General features: G+C 38.6%; 1 protein-coding gene across 2 annotated transcripts in view; it reads left to right on the top strand.

Annotated features, from left to right (window-relative positions):
- Positions 1-14243, top strand: part of VNN1 (vanin 1) — a 38156-nt gene extending 23913 nt beyond the window's left edge. For both annotated transcript variants that reach the window (XM_037728517.1, XM_017500604.2), the window contains exons 6-8: positions 1090-1451; positions 11311-11481; positions 12514-14243. In XM_037728517.1, coding sequence (XP_037584445.1) covers positions 1090-1451; positions 11311-11481; positions 12514-12696 — 716 coding nt within the window. In that variant the 3' untranslated portion in view covers positions 12697-14243. The remainder of the gene's footprint in view (positions 1-1089; positions 1452-11310; positions 11482-12513) is intronic.
- Positions 14244-18528: the final 4285 nt, after the last annotated feature.

Here is an 18528-nt window from a genome sequence, read left to right as displayed (position 1 = left end):
CGCCTCGGCCTCCCAAAGTGCTGGGATTACAGGCTTGAGCCACCGCGCCCGGCTATTTGAATTATTTTTATGTACAGACAACTTAACAGTGTACATTTAACCCAGTTTAGTGGCAAGTTCTTTAGCCTCTGCCTTTTCGAGCTTGGCGATGCGAGCCACAGACTTGGGACCCAGGACATTGCCTCCCCAGTGGCGGCAGATCTCATTGTATCTGTCATTGTAATTGGTCCTGATAGCTTCCACCAGCTTAGCCAAAGTGCCTTTGTCTTCTGAGTTAACCTGTGTGAAGGCGACAGTGGTGCAGGGCTTCCTGTGGACTAGACATCCCAGCCATGCCTTCCCCTTGATAATGCAATAAGGGACCCCCATTTTATGACACAGGGCAGGCAAGAAGACAACCAGCTCGATGGGATCCATGTCATGTGCAGTCACCACCAGCTGAGCTTTCTGTTCTCCACCAAGGTGGTGAGAGTGTTAACTCCTGCTTGAAGGACAGATGGTCTCTTAGTGAGGACATCCCCTTTGCCGGCAGCTTTCTTCTCAGCTCAGGCCAACAGCCTCTGCTTCTTCTCTTGCTTTGTCTCTGGTCTGTACTTGCGGGCCAGCTTAAGCAGCTAAGTAGCTGTTGGCAGTCCAGGGCCTGAATGAACTGGTTAATCGCAGGAGGCACTTTCAGTCGCTTATGGAGAATGGCTCTCTGCCGCTGCAACCTGATATAATGCGGCCATTTCACAAAGCAGGTGAGGTCTCTTTGGGGCTGCATGTCCTGTCCAATGACAAAATTCTTAGACCTTTTCTCAAACAGGGAATTCACCACTTTCTTGGTCTCCTGCTTCTTCACAACAGCAGGGGCCGGAAGCACCTTCTTCCCCTTTGCCTTCTTTCAGCATCTTGGGCGGTGGGAGGAGAGAGCTGATGTCATACTTTAATTGATTTCCTCTCATTTCTCTCTTTATCAGCATGTTTTACTGAAATTAATAAAACATATAACTTGGAGTAAAATGTAAATATGAGCTTAAAATAATAACAATTATGAAATCCCTTTTTACTTTCTTATTTCAAATGATATTTTCAACTTATTACTTCCAGGAAGTGGCATCTATGCACCCAATTCTCCAAGAGCATTTCATTATGATATGACGACACAAGAGGGAAAACTCCTCCTCTCGCAACTGGATTCCCACCCATCCCATTCTGTGGCGGTGAATTGGACGTCTTATGCCAGCAGTATAGAAGCGCTCTCAAAAGGAAACCAGGAATTTAAGGGCACTGTCTTTTTCGATGAATTCACCTTCGTGGAGCTCACAGGAGTCACAGGAAATTACACAGTTTGTCAGAAAGATCTCTGCTGCCATCTAAGCTACAAGATGTCTGAGAAGAGATCAGATGAAGTGTATGCCCTAGGGGCATTTGATGGACTGCACACGGTGGAAGGGCGCTATTATCTACAGGTAATATTTTGATGCCAGAAGAATTACTGGATAAAAGAAAGACACTCAGTTAAATGAACATTTCAGATAAATAATGAATGATTTTTTAGTATAAGCTTATCCCACTTTTGGGGATTTATGTATGCTAAAAATTTTGCTGTTTACTTGAAATTCAACTTTAGCTGGGAAACCTGTAAATATAGGCTAAATTTATTTGCTAACTTTTTGTTTTTTTGAGATGGTGTCTCACTCTGTAGCCCAAGCTGGAGTGCAGTAGTGCTTCAGCTCACTGCAAGCTCCACCACCCCACCAAGCAATTCTCATGCCTTAGCCTCCCAAGTAGCTGGGACTACAGGCAAGCACCACCATGCCTGGCTAATGTGTGTGTGTGTGTGTGTGTGTGTGTGTGTGTGTGTGTGTGTGTGTGTGTTTTAGTAGAGATGGGGTTTCACCATGTTTCCCAGAGTGGTTTCAAACTCCCTGAACTCAGGCAATCCGACCACCTCGGCCTCCCAAACTGTTGGGATTAGAGGCGTGAGCAACCGCACCCAGCCTATTTGCTAAATCTTGAAATCTTAGATGTCAGTTCAATTTTAAGATGGTTAGGAAAAGGCAGAACATTTACTTGCATTAGCTGTATTAAAAATACTCAAATTATAGATAATTATATAAGGAGTTCATTGAAAACCTATTTTATTTCCTGCCTGAACAAATTAAGCCATTTTCCCTATATGTTCACAAATGCCTATCTTGCTTTATAAAGAGTTTGACACTAAGTATATCCTGGAGGTGAATGGAGTTGACCACTAAGATTGTTCAATGGAATGGCTTATTGCTGCAAAGATCCAATCTCTCACTGCTCTCAAGCGGCCTCCAGGGTCCTCTCATTCTGCTCTTCTCTTCCTTAGTCTGGCCCCCATCTTATCTCACTTCCCAGGGCTTCCTGTTGACAGTCTGACAGTCTCAGCTCCATCCAGTCAGTTCTCTACACTATAGTTACAGAAATCACAAAAAGCTGTTTTTGATTATATCACTGTCTGGCTTACAATTCCTCACTGACTTCTAATTGACAAATCACATTTCTTAACATGAAAGACACACAAAGTCTAGATGTGTGGTCCCTTCCTATTCTTTACCCTGTAATCTCACTTCTACTCACATATATCCTGGGCTTCCGCAATATCGAGATATTTTCCCATCTCCTATTTGCTGGCACCTGCAGAACCTCGGGGTGTTGGCACAGATTGTTTGGTCCATGGCGATCCCCAACTACTCATCTTTCATAGCACTTTTCAGGTGTTGTCTTCACTAAGGAGGCTGCCTGGACATTTCCCACAGAGCTACTCCTACCTCCCCAGCTGAGTTAAGTGCCTCCTTTATGTGCTTCCAGAACATCTTATGCTTAGCTTTATCAAAGACATATTATGTTATAGTATTCACAAACTTATTTGAGACTGAGAACCCGTTGAGTGCTGAAATTATACCAATTGCACAGTATTTTGCTTGCTCTCTATCAATCCTTGTTCATTTTAGCAAATGAAGGCCTACTATATGCTAGGTATTTATTTAGTGTTAGTGATATGAAGATATGTAAGAATAGATCCTCCTCTTGAGGACTTTAGTCTTTAGTAGTGGAGAAAGATATTTGAACAGATAATTTCAGCATAGATTGGCATGTGATAGCCTGTAGAATGCACATTTTGCTGCAGGAGTACTAAAGAGTTCAACTTAGCTTGATTTGGGAATCCAGGGAAGTTTCTGGAGCTGATGCCATTACCCAGGTGAAAAAGAGTGGGAGGGGATTCTTTGTGGTGCGAAGAGCATGAACAAGGGTGTGGATGCAGAGGGGAGCAGGGTCTGCAGAGAAGAGCAACAGGTCAGTGCTACTAAGGCATAGCTTGAGAAGCCGGGGTTGGTGGGAGATAAGCCTGGAAGCAGCATCATGTCCTGCAGGATCTTACTTAGCATACTGAAGAGTCAGCCTTTATTCTGCAGGTGATGGTCAGCTGGTGGAAGTTGTCCAGTGAGGGAATGATGTGATCAGATCTGCCTTTGAGTATATCATTTTTACTACTCTGAAGATGATGGAGCAAAGACCTAAAACACTAGATTATTAAAATAATCTTATTAAGGGCCTGGTCCAAGATTGTGTTTGTCAGAATAAAAGCAGGGTCTTGAGTCCAGAAACATTTAGAAAATGGAACTCAGTGGCTAATTTGATGTGGAACAGGAAAGCAGAATGAAAAGTCTAGAATGTGGCAGGTTTCTGGTAAGAATGGCTGGTGGGTGAGATGCCTCTGACAGATCAGCAGGCAAGAGAGGACTAAGGCTGGCTGACAGTGGGAAGAGGCTGAGTTCAGTTACAGATGTGCTGGTTTTGAAGTAGTCATGAAACATTCAGCTGGATTCAGCCAGTTGGCTGTTGAATAGTTTGGTCTGATGCTTGAGGGGGAATGCTAGAATTAGAAATATTGTCTTGAGAATCAGCAAGATACAAGGGGCAATTAAGCACGCGAGTGAATGACACTACAAAGGAGACTGTACTGACACTAAAGAGCTATCGACAAGGTACAACCTTTTGGAGCTTCTGTATTTGGGTCAGGAAAGGACAGAGGAAAAGAAACCTGCAAATATAATTGAGAAATAAAAGAGAATTTAAAAAGAGAACATCTGGTAGATGTCAAGGAAGTAAAGACTCTCAGAAAAAGTTTCTTAAATGAGGTGTATTAACGCAATGCGTTGACCATTATTAGCATTATTGAGTATGATTTTGGCAGCATTTCCTGAGCTCATAATGGTAGGATAATGGGCAGATTATATTGGGTTGAAAAGTCAAAGGGAAGTGAGGATATTGAGAAAGTGATGTATTTTGCCTTCCTTTAGAGTCTTGGCTGTACCTAAAGAGGGTTGTGGTACCTTTTTTAGTGTTGTGAGGTAAGTTAGCTTTGTCATGTAAAACCAAGCTTCCTGTTTATCTTGCTAGACAGTGATATCCCATCTAAATGATTGGTATCAGAGATGTTTTGGAATCTTTATACTTAAAAATAATAATACATCTTACTTGATATTACCAGCAGAGCCTGGGACAACACCCAGAATCAAGCATATTAATATATTTGTAGGAAAACATGGGACTATTCACCTTAAATAGCTTGAATAAAGATGTGATAGCCTTATGTTAATTTAAGTTACGTTTTAATGCCAATGTGCTAGTGGGTTACAAAAATTCTCTATTTTCAGCTGGGCATGGTGGCTCACGCCTGTAATCCCAGCACTTTGGGAGGCCGAGGTGGGCATATCACGAGGTCAAGAGATCAAGGCCATTCTGGCCAGCGTGGTAAAACCTTGTCTCTACTAAAAATATAAAAATTAGCCAGGCGTGGTGGTGCATGCCTGTCTTCCAGCTACTCGGGAGGCTGAGGCAGGAGAATCGCTTTAACTGGGGAGGCAGAGTTTGCAGTAAGCCGAGATTATATTGCACTCCAGCCTGGGTGACAGAGCTAGACTCCTTCTCAAAAAAAAAAAAAAAAAAAAAAAAAAAAAAAAACTTTTATTTCAGAGGGTTTTGGATTTTGGTATTGAGGATGAGGAATTTTGGTATTATATTTATAATTTTTCAGTTTAACTGTGATGATATATTATGCTTGAAAAATCTGTTATCACCAAAAGCTACCTCCACACCAAGAGAAGAAAAAGAAAGAGAGGTAAAAGTGAAATAAATCCCCATCTTGCCACACAGATTTTTCCAAGTATTCTATAGTGAACATGCATAATTTTGCAGGACTTCTAAGGAAGTGACGAAAGAAGTAAGTTGTGACATTTTATAGCATAGGGGTGGTAAAATGTTGGGTAAAACAGCTTGAAGAGGGGCTTGAAGAAAGTAGATTTTGGAGCAGTTGTCAAAGGAGATGGGGAGAGGGAGCAACCTAACAATTTTAAAGCATCATTCTGTAAATCATTGAATAAAGGGATAGTTAAATGAAAGAAGTTTATTCTCTTTACACAATGCTCTTAGCAAGTAATCTCCTTAGATTACTATCTGCAGGCTTTTTCCTGTTTGTATCCTCCCATCAAGGTCAGAGTCATCCAAATCATCGGTTAGAATGTAAAACCTGCTCCCCAACAGTGTAAGGAATTAGTGGTAAAAGCTCTGCTAAAAACCAAAAATCAAATGCAGGGACTTTGGGTAGCATGTTGAGACACGGATTCTAGAGTCAAAAATCCTTGGTGAATCCCTGCTTTATTATGTAGTAGCCATGTGACCTTGGGCCTACCCCTCAGCCTCTTTAAATCTCTGATTATTCCCTTCTATAACATATGGACTCATTTTCATTCACCAAATATGTATGTGATGCTTGCATTGTTCTGGCAATTCGCAGAGCCTGGGGATATTAAGATGAACAAGACAGATATATCCACTGCTTTCATAGAGCTTAAGTCTAGTGGTGAGACAGGTATCTAATAGAAAACAAAGGAAATTGCTATATAATTTTAGCTGTGACAAATGCTGCAAAGGAAAAGTACCATGCACAATTAGAGCATGTTACTGGAGGACCCAACCTAGTGCTGAGGGAAAGAACAATCATAATAATATATTAGGGTTTGGGGGAAGTTTTATTTAGTAAATAAATGTAAAATATTTGACACTGTGATTTGTGTGAACCCCAAAAATCTGAGCCAGGTCTCAGTTAATTTAGAAAGTTTATTTTGCCAAGGTTGAGGGCACATACCCATGACACAGCCTCAGGAGGTCTTAATGACATGTGCCTAAGGTGGTACATTTAGCATACATATTAGAGAGTCAACAGACATCAACCAACATATGTAAGATGAACACTGGTTTGCTCTGGAAAGGTGGGACAACCAGAGGTTGGGAGGGGGCTTCCAGATCATAGGTAGATAAGAAACAAATGATTGCATTCTTTTGAGTTTCTGATTAGCTCCTCCAAAGGAGGCAATCCCATTATATGTATTTGTCACAGTAAGATGAGGGCTGATTTTGTTTTCATTCTTTTTTTTTTTTCTGAGTCAGAGTTTCATTCTTGCTGCCCAGGCTGGAGTGCAATGGTATGATGTTAGCTCACTTCAATCTCTGCCTCCCGGGTTCAAGTGATTCTCCTTCCTCAGCCTCCCAAGTAGCTGGGATTACAGGCATGCACCACCGCGCTTGGCTAATTTTGTATTTTTAGTAGAGACAAGGTTTCTCCACTTTGGTCAGGCTGGTCTTGAACTCCCGACCTCAGGCGATCCACCCGCCTTGGCCTCCCAAAGTGCTGGGATTACAGGTATGAGTCACTGAGCCTGGCAGAGGACTAACTGAATAGAATGGAGACAGGTTTGCCTGAAGCAGTTCCCAGCTTGACTTTTCCCTTTAGCTTCGTGATTTTGGAGGCCCAAGATATTTTCCTTTCACATTGGCATGTAGAATGTACTTAATAAATATTAATCTTTATTATTATTATTGTTAATAAAAATAAGCATAACCTTTTCTCTTAATGACCAGACCTATAATACATAGCTTCACTCACATAAACATTGGCTGTATTGCTAGTAGCTCCTTATATAGCTCCTTTATTCTTCTAGTCCTTTTCATAGACCAGGTGTCCCATCCTTTCTTATCACCTGGATGGATCTTCTCCCTGCCCTCCTTCTTACCTTAATCAAAGTTGTACATGGCCATAATTAAGAAAACAAATAGCTCTAGAGGCTCATAAAACACTAGTTACCTGCTCTACCCAGTCTACCTGTCTAGAGACAAATACTTTTGAATCTTAATTGTTTCTTACAGAATTTACTCATCTCTACGTTTTTGGGTTACACTGCTTTATTTATATATTTTAGTTCTAATTGAATTCCTTTATCTCTTAATTTCTCTTCATGTGCAAGACTTTCTGTCCTTTCTTATTGCCTGAATCAGTTTTATTCTTTCTCTTTTCATTTATCTTGATCAAAGTAATACAGGCTCATTGTCAAGAAGACAAAAGACACTAAAACTGTTATAAGCCAGTTGTGCCAACAATCCTGCATGTCCTTCACATGCACCCCAAAACCTAAAATGCAATAAAATAAATTTAAAAAAAAAAAACAAAAACAGTTGCGCCTTCCTTAATTTACCTAGTTTCCCTTCCCAGAGACACTTTCAACTTTTACTTCTTTAATTACAATACCATTAAGATTTTCTAATAATATTTTTATTTTTAAAAACTCACCAGTTTTAGTCATTTTCTTAACATTAAGCTTCGCTACCTCATCCTTCCTGTGTCCCCTCTACCAACCTTCCAGTGTAACTTTTGTTTACATCAATATGTCATTGCAAGCATCTCTCAGAGTATTGCTTTTATATTTTTTCTTTGTTTTCCTAAAGTTATTAATTGCCTTGTTTTTTAAAATTTAATTTTCTTTGACTTTTTGTTAAAACTCCCCATATCTTCCAACAGCATCTCAGAATAATTTTCCTACAATGTCATTTTCATAAGATTATCCTGAGCTAAAAATAATAACTTTTCTCTGCACTGGTTTCCCTCTCGTTCTTCTGCACAGCTGTCATATTGAGATTTCCTTTACTGTCATCCTAGGAATTCTCTCTTAGCTATTTCCTTGTTTTGGGTTCCCTGTTTTTCTCCTACTGTCTTTATTTGCTCCTTTGTTGTGTTGGAGCAAATAAATGCTGTCTAGTCACATTGCTGTAATCTGAACTGGCTGCTCTGCTTGACTTTTACACCGTAGGAGTCATCCTGGAATCTCCCTTCATCCGCATGGTGAAGATTTTTGTTTACCATTTCCCTGTGTGGATTTCCTGTTTTCTGTTCCCTGCCTTCCTTGTTTTTGGCTTATGCCCTCTTTCTTGTTGTTAACAGTTTCCTGAGGGTGATTTGGATGCAAAATTTTTGAGACTTACATATCTGAAAGTGCCTTTCCTCTTAAATTTGGTTAAGTATTTCACTGGGCATGGAATTCAAAGGTGGTTATAACTTTTATTCAGTATTGTGAAGGTATTATATACTCCCTTCCTATGTTGCTACTGAGAATTCTGAAGTTCTTCTGATTCTTGATTCTCTGCATGTGTATTCCTCATTCTGCACCTTCCCCAGGATGCGTACAGAATTTCTTCCTCTCCATATCTTTTTCTCTTTTTCTGAAACTCCTATTATTGGTATCTTTTGCCTCTTGAATTGGTCCTCTAATTTTCTCATTTTCTCTGCTGTTTTCTACTACTTTATTTTTTTTCCTCTACTTTCTGAGAGGTTTCCTCCTCTTGATCTTCCAAATCTGGCACTGAATCTTTTATTTTTGTTAACATGTTCTTAATTTCCAAGAACTCTTTTTTGTCTTCTGAGTTTTACTTTTTCTTCAACACTTGTTATTGTTTTGTGTATGCATTATTTTTCTCCTTTCTCTGAGGCTATTTAGGAAATTTTTTCTTGAAGCTTCTTCCGCCTGCTTCCTTTAAGTTGTCTTTATCTACTTTTTTTATGTGCTTTTTCATGTAATAAGTTTTTCACACATATCTGGTAATTCTTGGGGATTATCAAAAACTAAGAAAATTCTGAGGATGTGACTAATACTTGCCAATTTTGAGCTTCATGATAGAATCATCTAGCTGGACCTTTTATTGGGGGGAAATCTGAAGTAATTGTCTTTAGAGACTTCCTCTTGGGATGGTCAGGTCTTCCAGGTTTCCAGATCTTTTAATTTCTTTCTTGAGTCAGTTGCCTAATTTAGGACATAAAATACAGGATCCCCAGGTAAATTCGAAGTTCAGATAAACTTTTTTTTTTAAGACAGAGTCTGTCTCTGTTGCCAAGGCTGGAGTGCAGTGGCATGATCTTGGCTCACTGCATCTTCTGCCTCTCAGGTTCAAGCAATTCGCCTGCCTCAGCCTCCTGAGTAGCTGGAATGACAGGTGGTTGCCACCACACCCAGCTAATTTTTTATATTTTTGGTAGAGACAAGGTTTCACCATGTACGCCAGGCTGGTCTCGAACTCCCAACCTCAAGTGATCTGCCACCTCAGCCTCCCAAAGTGCTGGGATTACAAGCGTTAGTCATTGCCCCTGGCCCAGATAAACTTTTTTCTTTTTTAAAGATGGGGTTTCGCCATATTGGTAAGGCTGGTAACTCATGACCTCAGGTGATCCGCCCACCTCAGCCTCCCTAAGTGCTGGGATTACAGGCGTGAGCCACCACGCCCGGCTAGATAAACATTTTTTTTTAAAAAGTATAAGTATGTCTCATTCAATGTTAAATACATACTAAACAATTATTTGTTGCATATCTGAACTTCAAATTTAACTAGGAGTCTTGCCCTATGTTTTGTCTGGCAACCCTATTCCTGAAAGATAAATAAATCCCTGCTAGCAGCATTAGGGAACCAAGTGGGGAAAATGGCCTTGCAAGGTGTGGGTGGGGGTGGAGGGGGAACATTTTCAACATTCAGTATTATTTATTCATGTTATCCCTCCAACTATGTCTCCCAAACTTCCGTCTTAACACCGTACACTTTACCCTCTCTGGAAACATTCTCATTTATTTACTGGAGTAGGGGAGGATCAGTTACCCATTTTTTTGGAGGACTTAGTATCCAAGGCATCCTTCACAACTTCCTGCTCATTTTTGTTTTCCTTCCTCTGCCACAACTTTACTCCCAGCTCTAGGTACAGAGCAGTCCCATTGATTAAATCTTTGAGTGCTTTGGAATGTAGACAGGGTTAATGCTTGGCTCTTTCTACTGCTAGTTTAGGACTTGGCTTTCTCAAGTCTCCTAAATCAGTTACTCCTTTTTGTATCAACATCCTAGTTTCTAAAGCTATGCTGTGGTCTATCCTCCTATCTTCCCATCTTTGTGGGTTTTATCTTTAACAAAAAAATTCGTGTTCTTTTTGAAGGATTGTAGGAAATAAAATCGAAGCATGTGTTCATTCTACCTTTACCTGAAAGTTATTTCTATCCCATCTTAATACACTTGCACTGAAGTGATTATTTTCCACCTGCAAAGTGGAAACAGTGAGACCAGTTAGCAGCTACTGCTTTAGTCAAGCAAGAAATGAAGGTCACTTGGAAGATGCTATACAGATGGAGTTAACTGAATATGGATCTCTTTTTGGAAACTTTTCATCTGCAATGTGAGTTGACTTGTATACTTAGATTTTATAGTCAAATAGCTACACACTATAGTGAAAGAAAAACTTAATGGAGAAGTGTTTCAGTTCTTGCACAGATATAAAGATATGACTTTTCCAGATTACAGGGGTTGCCTCTAGGTCAACTCTAGGGCTTATTACAACTCTGAAGCTCTTTTATTGTGTGAAACAGGCAATAAGACATGATTTACATAGGTGTCTAAATTAAACCTTTAAACACATTTTAAGCTCTTGATAATTAAAATCATTAATAACTTGAGAACAATGAAGATATAGCTGTCCATGACTATAGGCTAAGGATCTGATTGTCTCTTTATGTGATTAATCTATTTGGCCGTGAATTGCAGTAAGCCCTGGGGTTTAAAGTCCTTTATTTTTATTACTAGTTGCATTAATTATCCAGCAATAAACTGGATGACTCTAATGAGGAAGTAACATAATTTTACCAAATAAAGCAGCATAGATATTTTTCTAGATCAAGACAGTATTTCAGTTGACTTTCTCATGTTTTTTCTTTTAAAGAGCATCTAGCATTTTATTTATTATTTTATTCTTTTTTTCTATTTTATCTTTAAAATTTGCCCCAGCTTTATTATCATTAACAAATGAAAATTATATATATTTACAGTGTATTATGTGATGTTTTAATATGCATAGACACCACGAAATGATGAAATCAAGCAAATTAACATATCCCATACGAGTTTCTTATGACCTACTGGTTTTCATGACTTCCCTAGATTTGTACCCTGCTGAAGTGCAGAACGACCGGTTTAAACACTTGTGGTGACTCAGTGGAAACAGCTTCTACCAGGTTTGAAATGTTCTCCCTCAGTGGCACTTTCAGAACCCAGTATGTCTTTCCTGAGGTGTTGCTGAGTGAAACGAAGCTTGCACCTGGGGAATTTCAAGTAAGAATCTTTAATTATTGCCAATTAGTTTCATGTAAGAGGAAGTACTTTTTGATATAAAAACCTGCTCAAGTGCTTACATATATCATATAAATTTCTATTTGGAAAGTGTAAGAGTATCCTTGGGGATCATGAAGGACATTGAGCAGGCTGTATGTCTTGTCTGGAAATTCTTAACATAATAATTAATGTGTTCTTGAGAATAAAAAGATATATATCTTATTTTGGCGATTATAGGGAGAAGGCTGGGCTGCTTTAGGTCTTCCAAGTAGAAAGAAGATTCAATGAGAGTAGTTTCAGAGCCAGTCCCACTGGAGCCCCTTAGGGTCACTGGGGAGTGATGGCCAAGGAAAGTTGAAAGAAGTCCCTCTCATTAAGTGAGTCAAGGCTCTGTGTGATGATAGAAGGAAAAATGACAAGGAAAAGCTGAAGAAGAGAGAATTCCACAGTGGTTGATGTTGGCAAAAAAGCAAAATTTTTTAAAGTTCAGAAATAATCCCTTGCTGCACATGTGCTCTGCCCAGCCACATTCTTCCGCTGACTTCCTGCAACTTCTCCTCTCAATTCCCTTTCCTAGAAGAAATCACTGCTGGGGTGAGGGAGGATAATGGAATGGGGAGATAATGGAATGGGGAGATAATGTGGTGAGCAAGAGAGGAGATGACCAATGCTCAGTTCAAACCCCACTTAGTCAATTGCTTTGGGAACTTCGGGGGAGTCTTTATCTTGTCTGAGAGGACTAGATTTCTCTTCTGTATACTATCAAATCCACTGGTTTGTGTTTATTAACTCTTATGGTGCTCCCACAGGTAAATTAGAAGATATTGTTGATTACAGGCATTTCAATAACAAATGAATCAATGCCAGTTGTATAGCTCCACTTTTTCTTATACTTGGCAACATTTCAAATTTTTCTGAACAGAATTTGGCCAGTGTTTTTGTTTCTTCATTCAGTTATACTAAATTTTAAAACTGAGTTATGGGATTATATAACTCGACAGTAGCCTTTGCCTACTTTTTTGTTTTAATCAGGTGTCAACTGATGGACGCTTATTTAATCTGAAGCCAACATCTGGACCCGTCTTAACAGTAACTCTGTTTGGGAGGTTGTATGAGAAGGACTGGGTATCAAATGCTTCATCAGGCCTCACAGCACAAGCACGAAGAATCGTGCTAATAGCTATAGCACCTATTGTATACTCATTAAGTTGGTGAAATATTGACATTTTCTCTTTTTTATTTGGGATAATTAAAAAATTGCTGGATGAGACAAGAAGGATTGGTTTGGGCTAATATTATTCTGTAGCATAAGTGAATTACTGGTTTCTCTTTATTTAAACAAGCACACACACACACACCAGATAATATAAGCTTAATAAATTATCTATTCATGTAGATTTTATAAAAAACTATATTTGATAATTGGCCTTTCTTGAATGTGAGCTAATTATATCATATAAGTATCACAGATCTTTTATGCAGAAGAAATAAAAACTACAGGTAAAAAACATATCAGAAATATAATAAAATTTACTTACAAGAAGCCTGCTCTTATTACCACTTTTATTATAACACATATCACTTATTCATCTCTGCCAAAAATTTCAAATGATTTTATTTGTTTGCTCTGTTAGTTTTTTACCTAAACAATACATTCTGATTCTCTTGTGGGTTGAATAATGTCTCCCCAAAATTTACATGTTGAAATACCTCAGAATGTGATTGTATTTGGAGACAGCGTATTTAAAGAGGTAAAATAAGGTCATTAGAATGAACCTAATTTAATGTGACTGGTGTTCATAAAAGAAGAGGTAAGTAGGGCACGATAGCCACAAAGGGAGACCATATGGAGACGCAGAAGAAGAACAACCCTTTACAAGCCAAGGAGAGAGGGCTTCAGAAGAAACCAACCCTGCCAACACCTTGATCTTGGACTTCTAGCCTCCCAAGCTGTGAGAAATACATTTCTGTTGTTTAAGTCACCCAGTCCATGGTACTTTGTTAGGCAGCCCTGGCAAACGCATCAAAGACCCATTTCTGTTCCTCTCCCCACACAACGACCGTTTTCTACCATAATCTGAAGCTTGAGCAAAAAAGGCTTACCTGGTAAGAATATTCAGCTAGTCTAGGTCCCCAAGACTGCAACAGACACTCTTAGAGAAGGATTGCTGATGGATTGATAGTGAAACCATTAGGTCATTGAATTCCTCTGGAATTAGAAAAACAGAATTCCATTTTACGAAAGTATGTATTTAATCTAGCATTGCATGTTCTATTTTAACAGCAGAATCTCTTTACATTACACAACTCAGTGAAACAAAGAATACCATTTAAGCCAAAACATCTCTCAACTGATAGATAGACTCTGAGCACTAATATCATAGTGCTGTGATGATGGACAATTACAGAGCACCGGTGGCTGCCATGCACTGTGCAAAGCACGCCCTTCTCTACAGGAGAGCAGGTCACTTGCAGCAGTGATCCATGCCAGCAATACATCATTTTGAGACAAATATTTTTGTTGCAGATGCTTTTCCTAAAAAGTACTATATCATCTAAAAAATATTTGAGCAAAATCACCTTGTGCTTTTGGGTGACATTAACTGACATCTGTTTTCTTTCAAGACCTAATAGAAAATAAAAAAGCCCATTATGTATTTAGAAACAGGAATTCTCAGAGCAAGCTTCCATACTCATATAATTTCAATTTAAAACAGAAAACATATTGATGTGTTGGTGATAGGCTTGAAATATTTAAAACTGCAAAGAAATTCTAAATGTTTATTTTCTACTCAACATTGACAACTATAATAGCTCTCCATTGTGGGTAATGAATTGCTCACCAATTAATATCTTCAAACAACAAATATTTATTATAGAGTTTCTGAGGGTCAGGATCCAGGAGCGGCTTAGTGGAGTTGTTCTGGATCAGGGTCTTCATACAGTTGTAGTTACGCTGTCCCCAGGGCTGCTATCATCTCCAGGCCCTGGTGGAGCTGGAGAATCTGCTTCTCAGCTCACTCACAATTGCTGCCAGGCCTCTGTTCTGTAGGATGCTGGAAAAACTTTTACAGAATGTTAGCAGGCTTCTCCTAGAGTGATGATATTGAGAGAGAAAGCACATGAAAGAAAGAGAGAGGGAACTTGGATGTAAGCCACAGTCTTTGAAAACCTAATCACAGAAGTGGCATCTCTTCTGCCATATGATATTGGTCACACGGACCAGCCATGGCACAATGTGGAGAGAATCAAACAGAGGTGAGAATATCAGGAGATGAGGCTTCATGGGGGCCATTTTGAATGCTATTACAGTGACTATATGTATTTATATTTATATATGTATATATTGCAATGTAATTTTAAAAATAGGATTTTCTCCTTTTCTTTTTGCTATATGTGATATGTATTTCAAAATACAGTCCCAATAGTTAGGTCTGAAAAGTACTACACTAAAGAACTTTCTATATGTTTTGTAATTAAATTAAATAATCTAATAATCTCTACTTTTGGTCCACAGTAAATTTAAGTTAACTGTTTGCCTTAACTACAGTTTGTGGTAAAACCATCTCCTTTTGATATACACAAGGAACTTTTTAATTAATTTATTTATTTGAGACAGAGTTTCACTCTTGTTGCCCACGCTGGAGTGCAATAGCATAATCTCAGCTCACTGCAACCTCTGTCTCCCGAGTTCAAGCAATTGGGCCTCAGCCTCCTGAGTAGCTGGGATTACAGGCACAAGCTACTATACCTGGCTAATTTTGCATTTTTAGTAGAGACAGGATTTCTCCATGTTGGTCAGGCTGTCTGGAAGTCCCAACCTCAGATGATCCGCCCACCTCCACCTCCCAAAATGCTAGGATTACAGATACGAGCCACCGTGCCCAGCTGATGATACTTTTGCCTTCATTTTTCAGAAGCTCACTTTGTAGGGGAACATACATTTAAAGGTAAGAGCATAAGTTCTAGAATTATTAATTCATGAAATGCAACCATTAGGAAAAAGGGTTTTAAAAACATCACCCTCTTTACTTAATTGAATCTTTTAAGAAACCAAGATTGTTTTTCCTAATAATCTGTTTTATATACAATATATATCAATATATATGTATATAACAAAAGTGAAAAAAAACTGACTCTTAATCACAATGTTCTAAATGTCAAGAAGAATACTAAAAAATTCAACTGGAAAGTCATGTCAACGTTAAAAGCTGTTCTGAAACACATCACTTTGGTTTTATACTGAAAACTGACACCTTGAATTTTCTCTGCTTCTCCATCCTGTGGTTGTCCTGGGCATTTTCCAAATGTATCACTTTAATTTTTGTTTTTATTTATTTATTTATTTAGATAGTTTTGCTCCTAAATGCATCACTTTAATTATTTATTTACTGAGACAGAGTTTCACTCCTGTTGCCCAGGCTGGAATGCAATGGTGTGATCTCAGCCCCCTGCAACCTCCGCCTCCTGGGTTTTAGTGATTCTCTTGCCTTAGCCTCCTGAGTAGCTGGGATTACCATGCCTGGCTGATTTTTTTGTAATTTTAGTAGAGATGGGGTTTCTCTATGTTGGTCAGGCTGGTCTCGGACTCCTGACCTCAGGGAATCTGCCCATCTCCGCCTCCCAAAGTGCTAGGATTACAGGTGTGAGTCACTGCGCCTGGCTTATTTTTAATTTTTAAAAATAATCTCAACTTTTATTTTAGAGTCAAGGGGTGCATGTGGAAGTTTGTTACATGGGTAAATTAGGTGATGCTGAGGTTTGGGGTACAAATGATTTTTGTTACCCAGGTGATAAGCATAGTACCCAATAGGTAGTTTTCAGCCCTTTCCCCCTTCCTGTTTCCCAGCTGTGGTAGCCCCCAGTGTCTGTTGTTGCCATCTTTATGTCTATGTGTACCAAATGTTTAGCTTCCATTTAAAAGCGAGAATATGCAGTATTTGGTTTTCTGTTTCTGCCTTAACTTGCTTAGGACAATGGCCTCCAGCTGCATCCATGTTGCTGCAAAAGACATGATTTTGTTCTTTTTTATGGTTGTGTAGTATTCCATGGTGTATATGTACCATTTATCTTTATCTAACTCATCACTGATGGGCACCTTTGTTGATTCCATGTCTTAACTATTGTCAATAGTGCTATCATGAACATATGAGTGCACCTGTCTTTTTGGTAGAATGATTTATGCTCCTTTCAGTAAATACTTAGTAATGGGATTACTGGGTCAAATGGTAGTTCTGTTTTGAGTTCTTTGAGAAATCTCCAAACTGCTTTCCACAGTAGCTAAAGTAATTTACATTCCCACCAACAGTACAGTGTTCCCTTTTCTCCACAGCCCTACTAGCAGCTGTTATTTTTGACTTTTTAAATAATAGCTGTTCTGACTAGTAGGCCTAGTATCTCATTGTGGTTTTGATTAGCATTTTTCTGATAATGAGTGATGTTTAACATTTGTTCATATGTTTCTTGGCTACTTGCATGTCTTCTTTTGAGAAATGTCTGTTCATGTCCTTTGCCCATTTTTAATGGAGGTTTTTTTTCTTTCTTTCTTTCTTTTTTCTTTCTGATTTAAGTTCCTTACACATTCTGGATATTAGCCTTTATTAGACCTTTGGTCAGATGCAGTTTGCAAATATTGTCTCCCATTCTGTAGGTTGTCTGTTTATTCTGTTGATACTTTTCTTTTGCTGTGCAGAAGCTCATTAGTTTAATGAGGTTCCACCTGTCATTTTTTTTTTTTGTTGCAATTGCTTTTGAGGTTTTAGCCATAAATTCTTTCCTAAGGCTGATGCCTAGAATGGGTATTTCCTACATTTTCATCTAGATTCTCATAGTTCCAGGTCTTATGTTTAAATCTTTAATTCATCATATCAAAACAATCTACAGATTAATGCTATTCCTACCAAACGACCAAGGTCATTTTTCACAGAATTAGAAAAAGCTATTTAAAAATTCATACAAACCAAAAGGAATCCCAATAGCCAAAGCAATTCTAAGTAAAAAGAACAAAGGCAGAGGCATCACACTACTGAACTTCAAACTACAGTACATCACAGTAAACAAAACATTGTGGTACTGATACAAAAACAGACACACAGACCAATGGAACAGAATAGGGAACTCAGAAATAAAGCTGCACACTGATATAGTTTGTATATTTGTCCCTGCCCAAATCTCATGTTGAATTGTAATACTCAATCCTGGAGATGGGGCCTGATGGGAGGCATTTGGGTCATGGGGATGCATCTTTCTCAGCTTGGTGCTGCTTGGCCATAGTGAGTTCTGACAAGATCTGATCATTTAAAAGTGTGTGGCAGTCCCCTACTCTCTCTCACTCTTGTTTTTGTCATGTGAGGCACCTGCTCCTGCTTCATCTTCTGCCTTGAATAAAAACTTCCCGAGGGCTCCCAAGAAGTAGATGCTGGCACTGTGCTTCCTGTACAGCCTGCAGAACTGTCAGCCAATAAAATCTCTTTTCTTATAAATTACCCAGTCTCGGGTATTTCTTTATAGTAATGCAAGAACTGTCTAATACACACACATACAACCATATGATTTTTGACCAAGTAGACAAAAATGAGCAATAGGGAAAAGGCTCCCTATTTAGCAAATGATGCTGGGATAACTGGCTAGCCATATGCAGAAGAATGAAACTGGACCCCTACATTTTACCCTAATTTTTGCTTTTGAAAAGACAGTAAAATTCTTAGATGAGGAGAGTATCCTACACTTATAATAATATTTAGGCAGCATGATCTAGTGTGCAATGGAATTATTATTTTAAGTACAGAAAATGCAAAAACAAATCTGTGTTTTATTAATATTCTTACCTATTTAGGGTTGGTATAATTTAAATGAAACCTAGTAGATAAAAATACTAAGCAAATATGGGACCTAATAAATATAAATATCTGTACCACCTCAAATATGAAGATAATCATAACACAATCTTAAAACATGAAGAAAGGACCTACAAATTAATAGTGCTACATTATATGTTGTCACTGTGTATACCATTTTTATCATGGTAACTTATAAATTAAATATAAA

This window comes from Cebus imitator, unplaced genomic scaffold (genome assembly GCF_001604975.1).
Source record: "Cebus imitator isolate Cc_AM_T3 unplaced genomic scaffold, Cebus_imitator-1.0 Scaffold267, whole genome shotgun sequence".
NCBI classification, from domain to species: domain Eukaryota; kingdom Metazoa; phylum Chordata; class Mammalia; order Primates; family Cebidae; genus Cebus; species Cebus imitator.
This window is presented reverse-complemented; position numbering and strand designations above follow the sequence as displayed.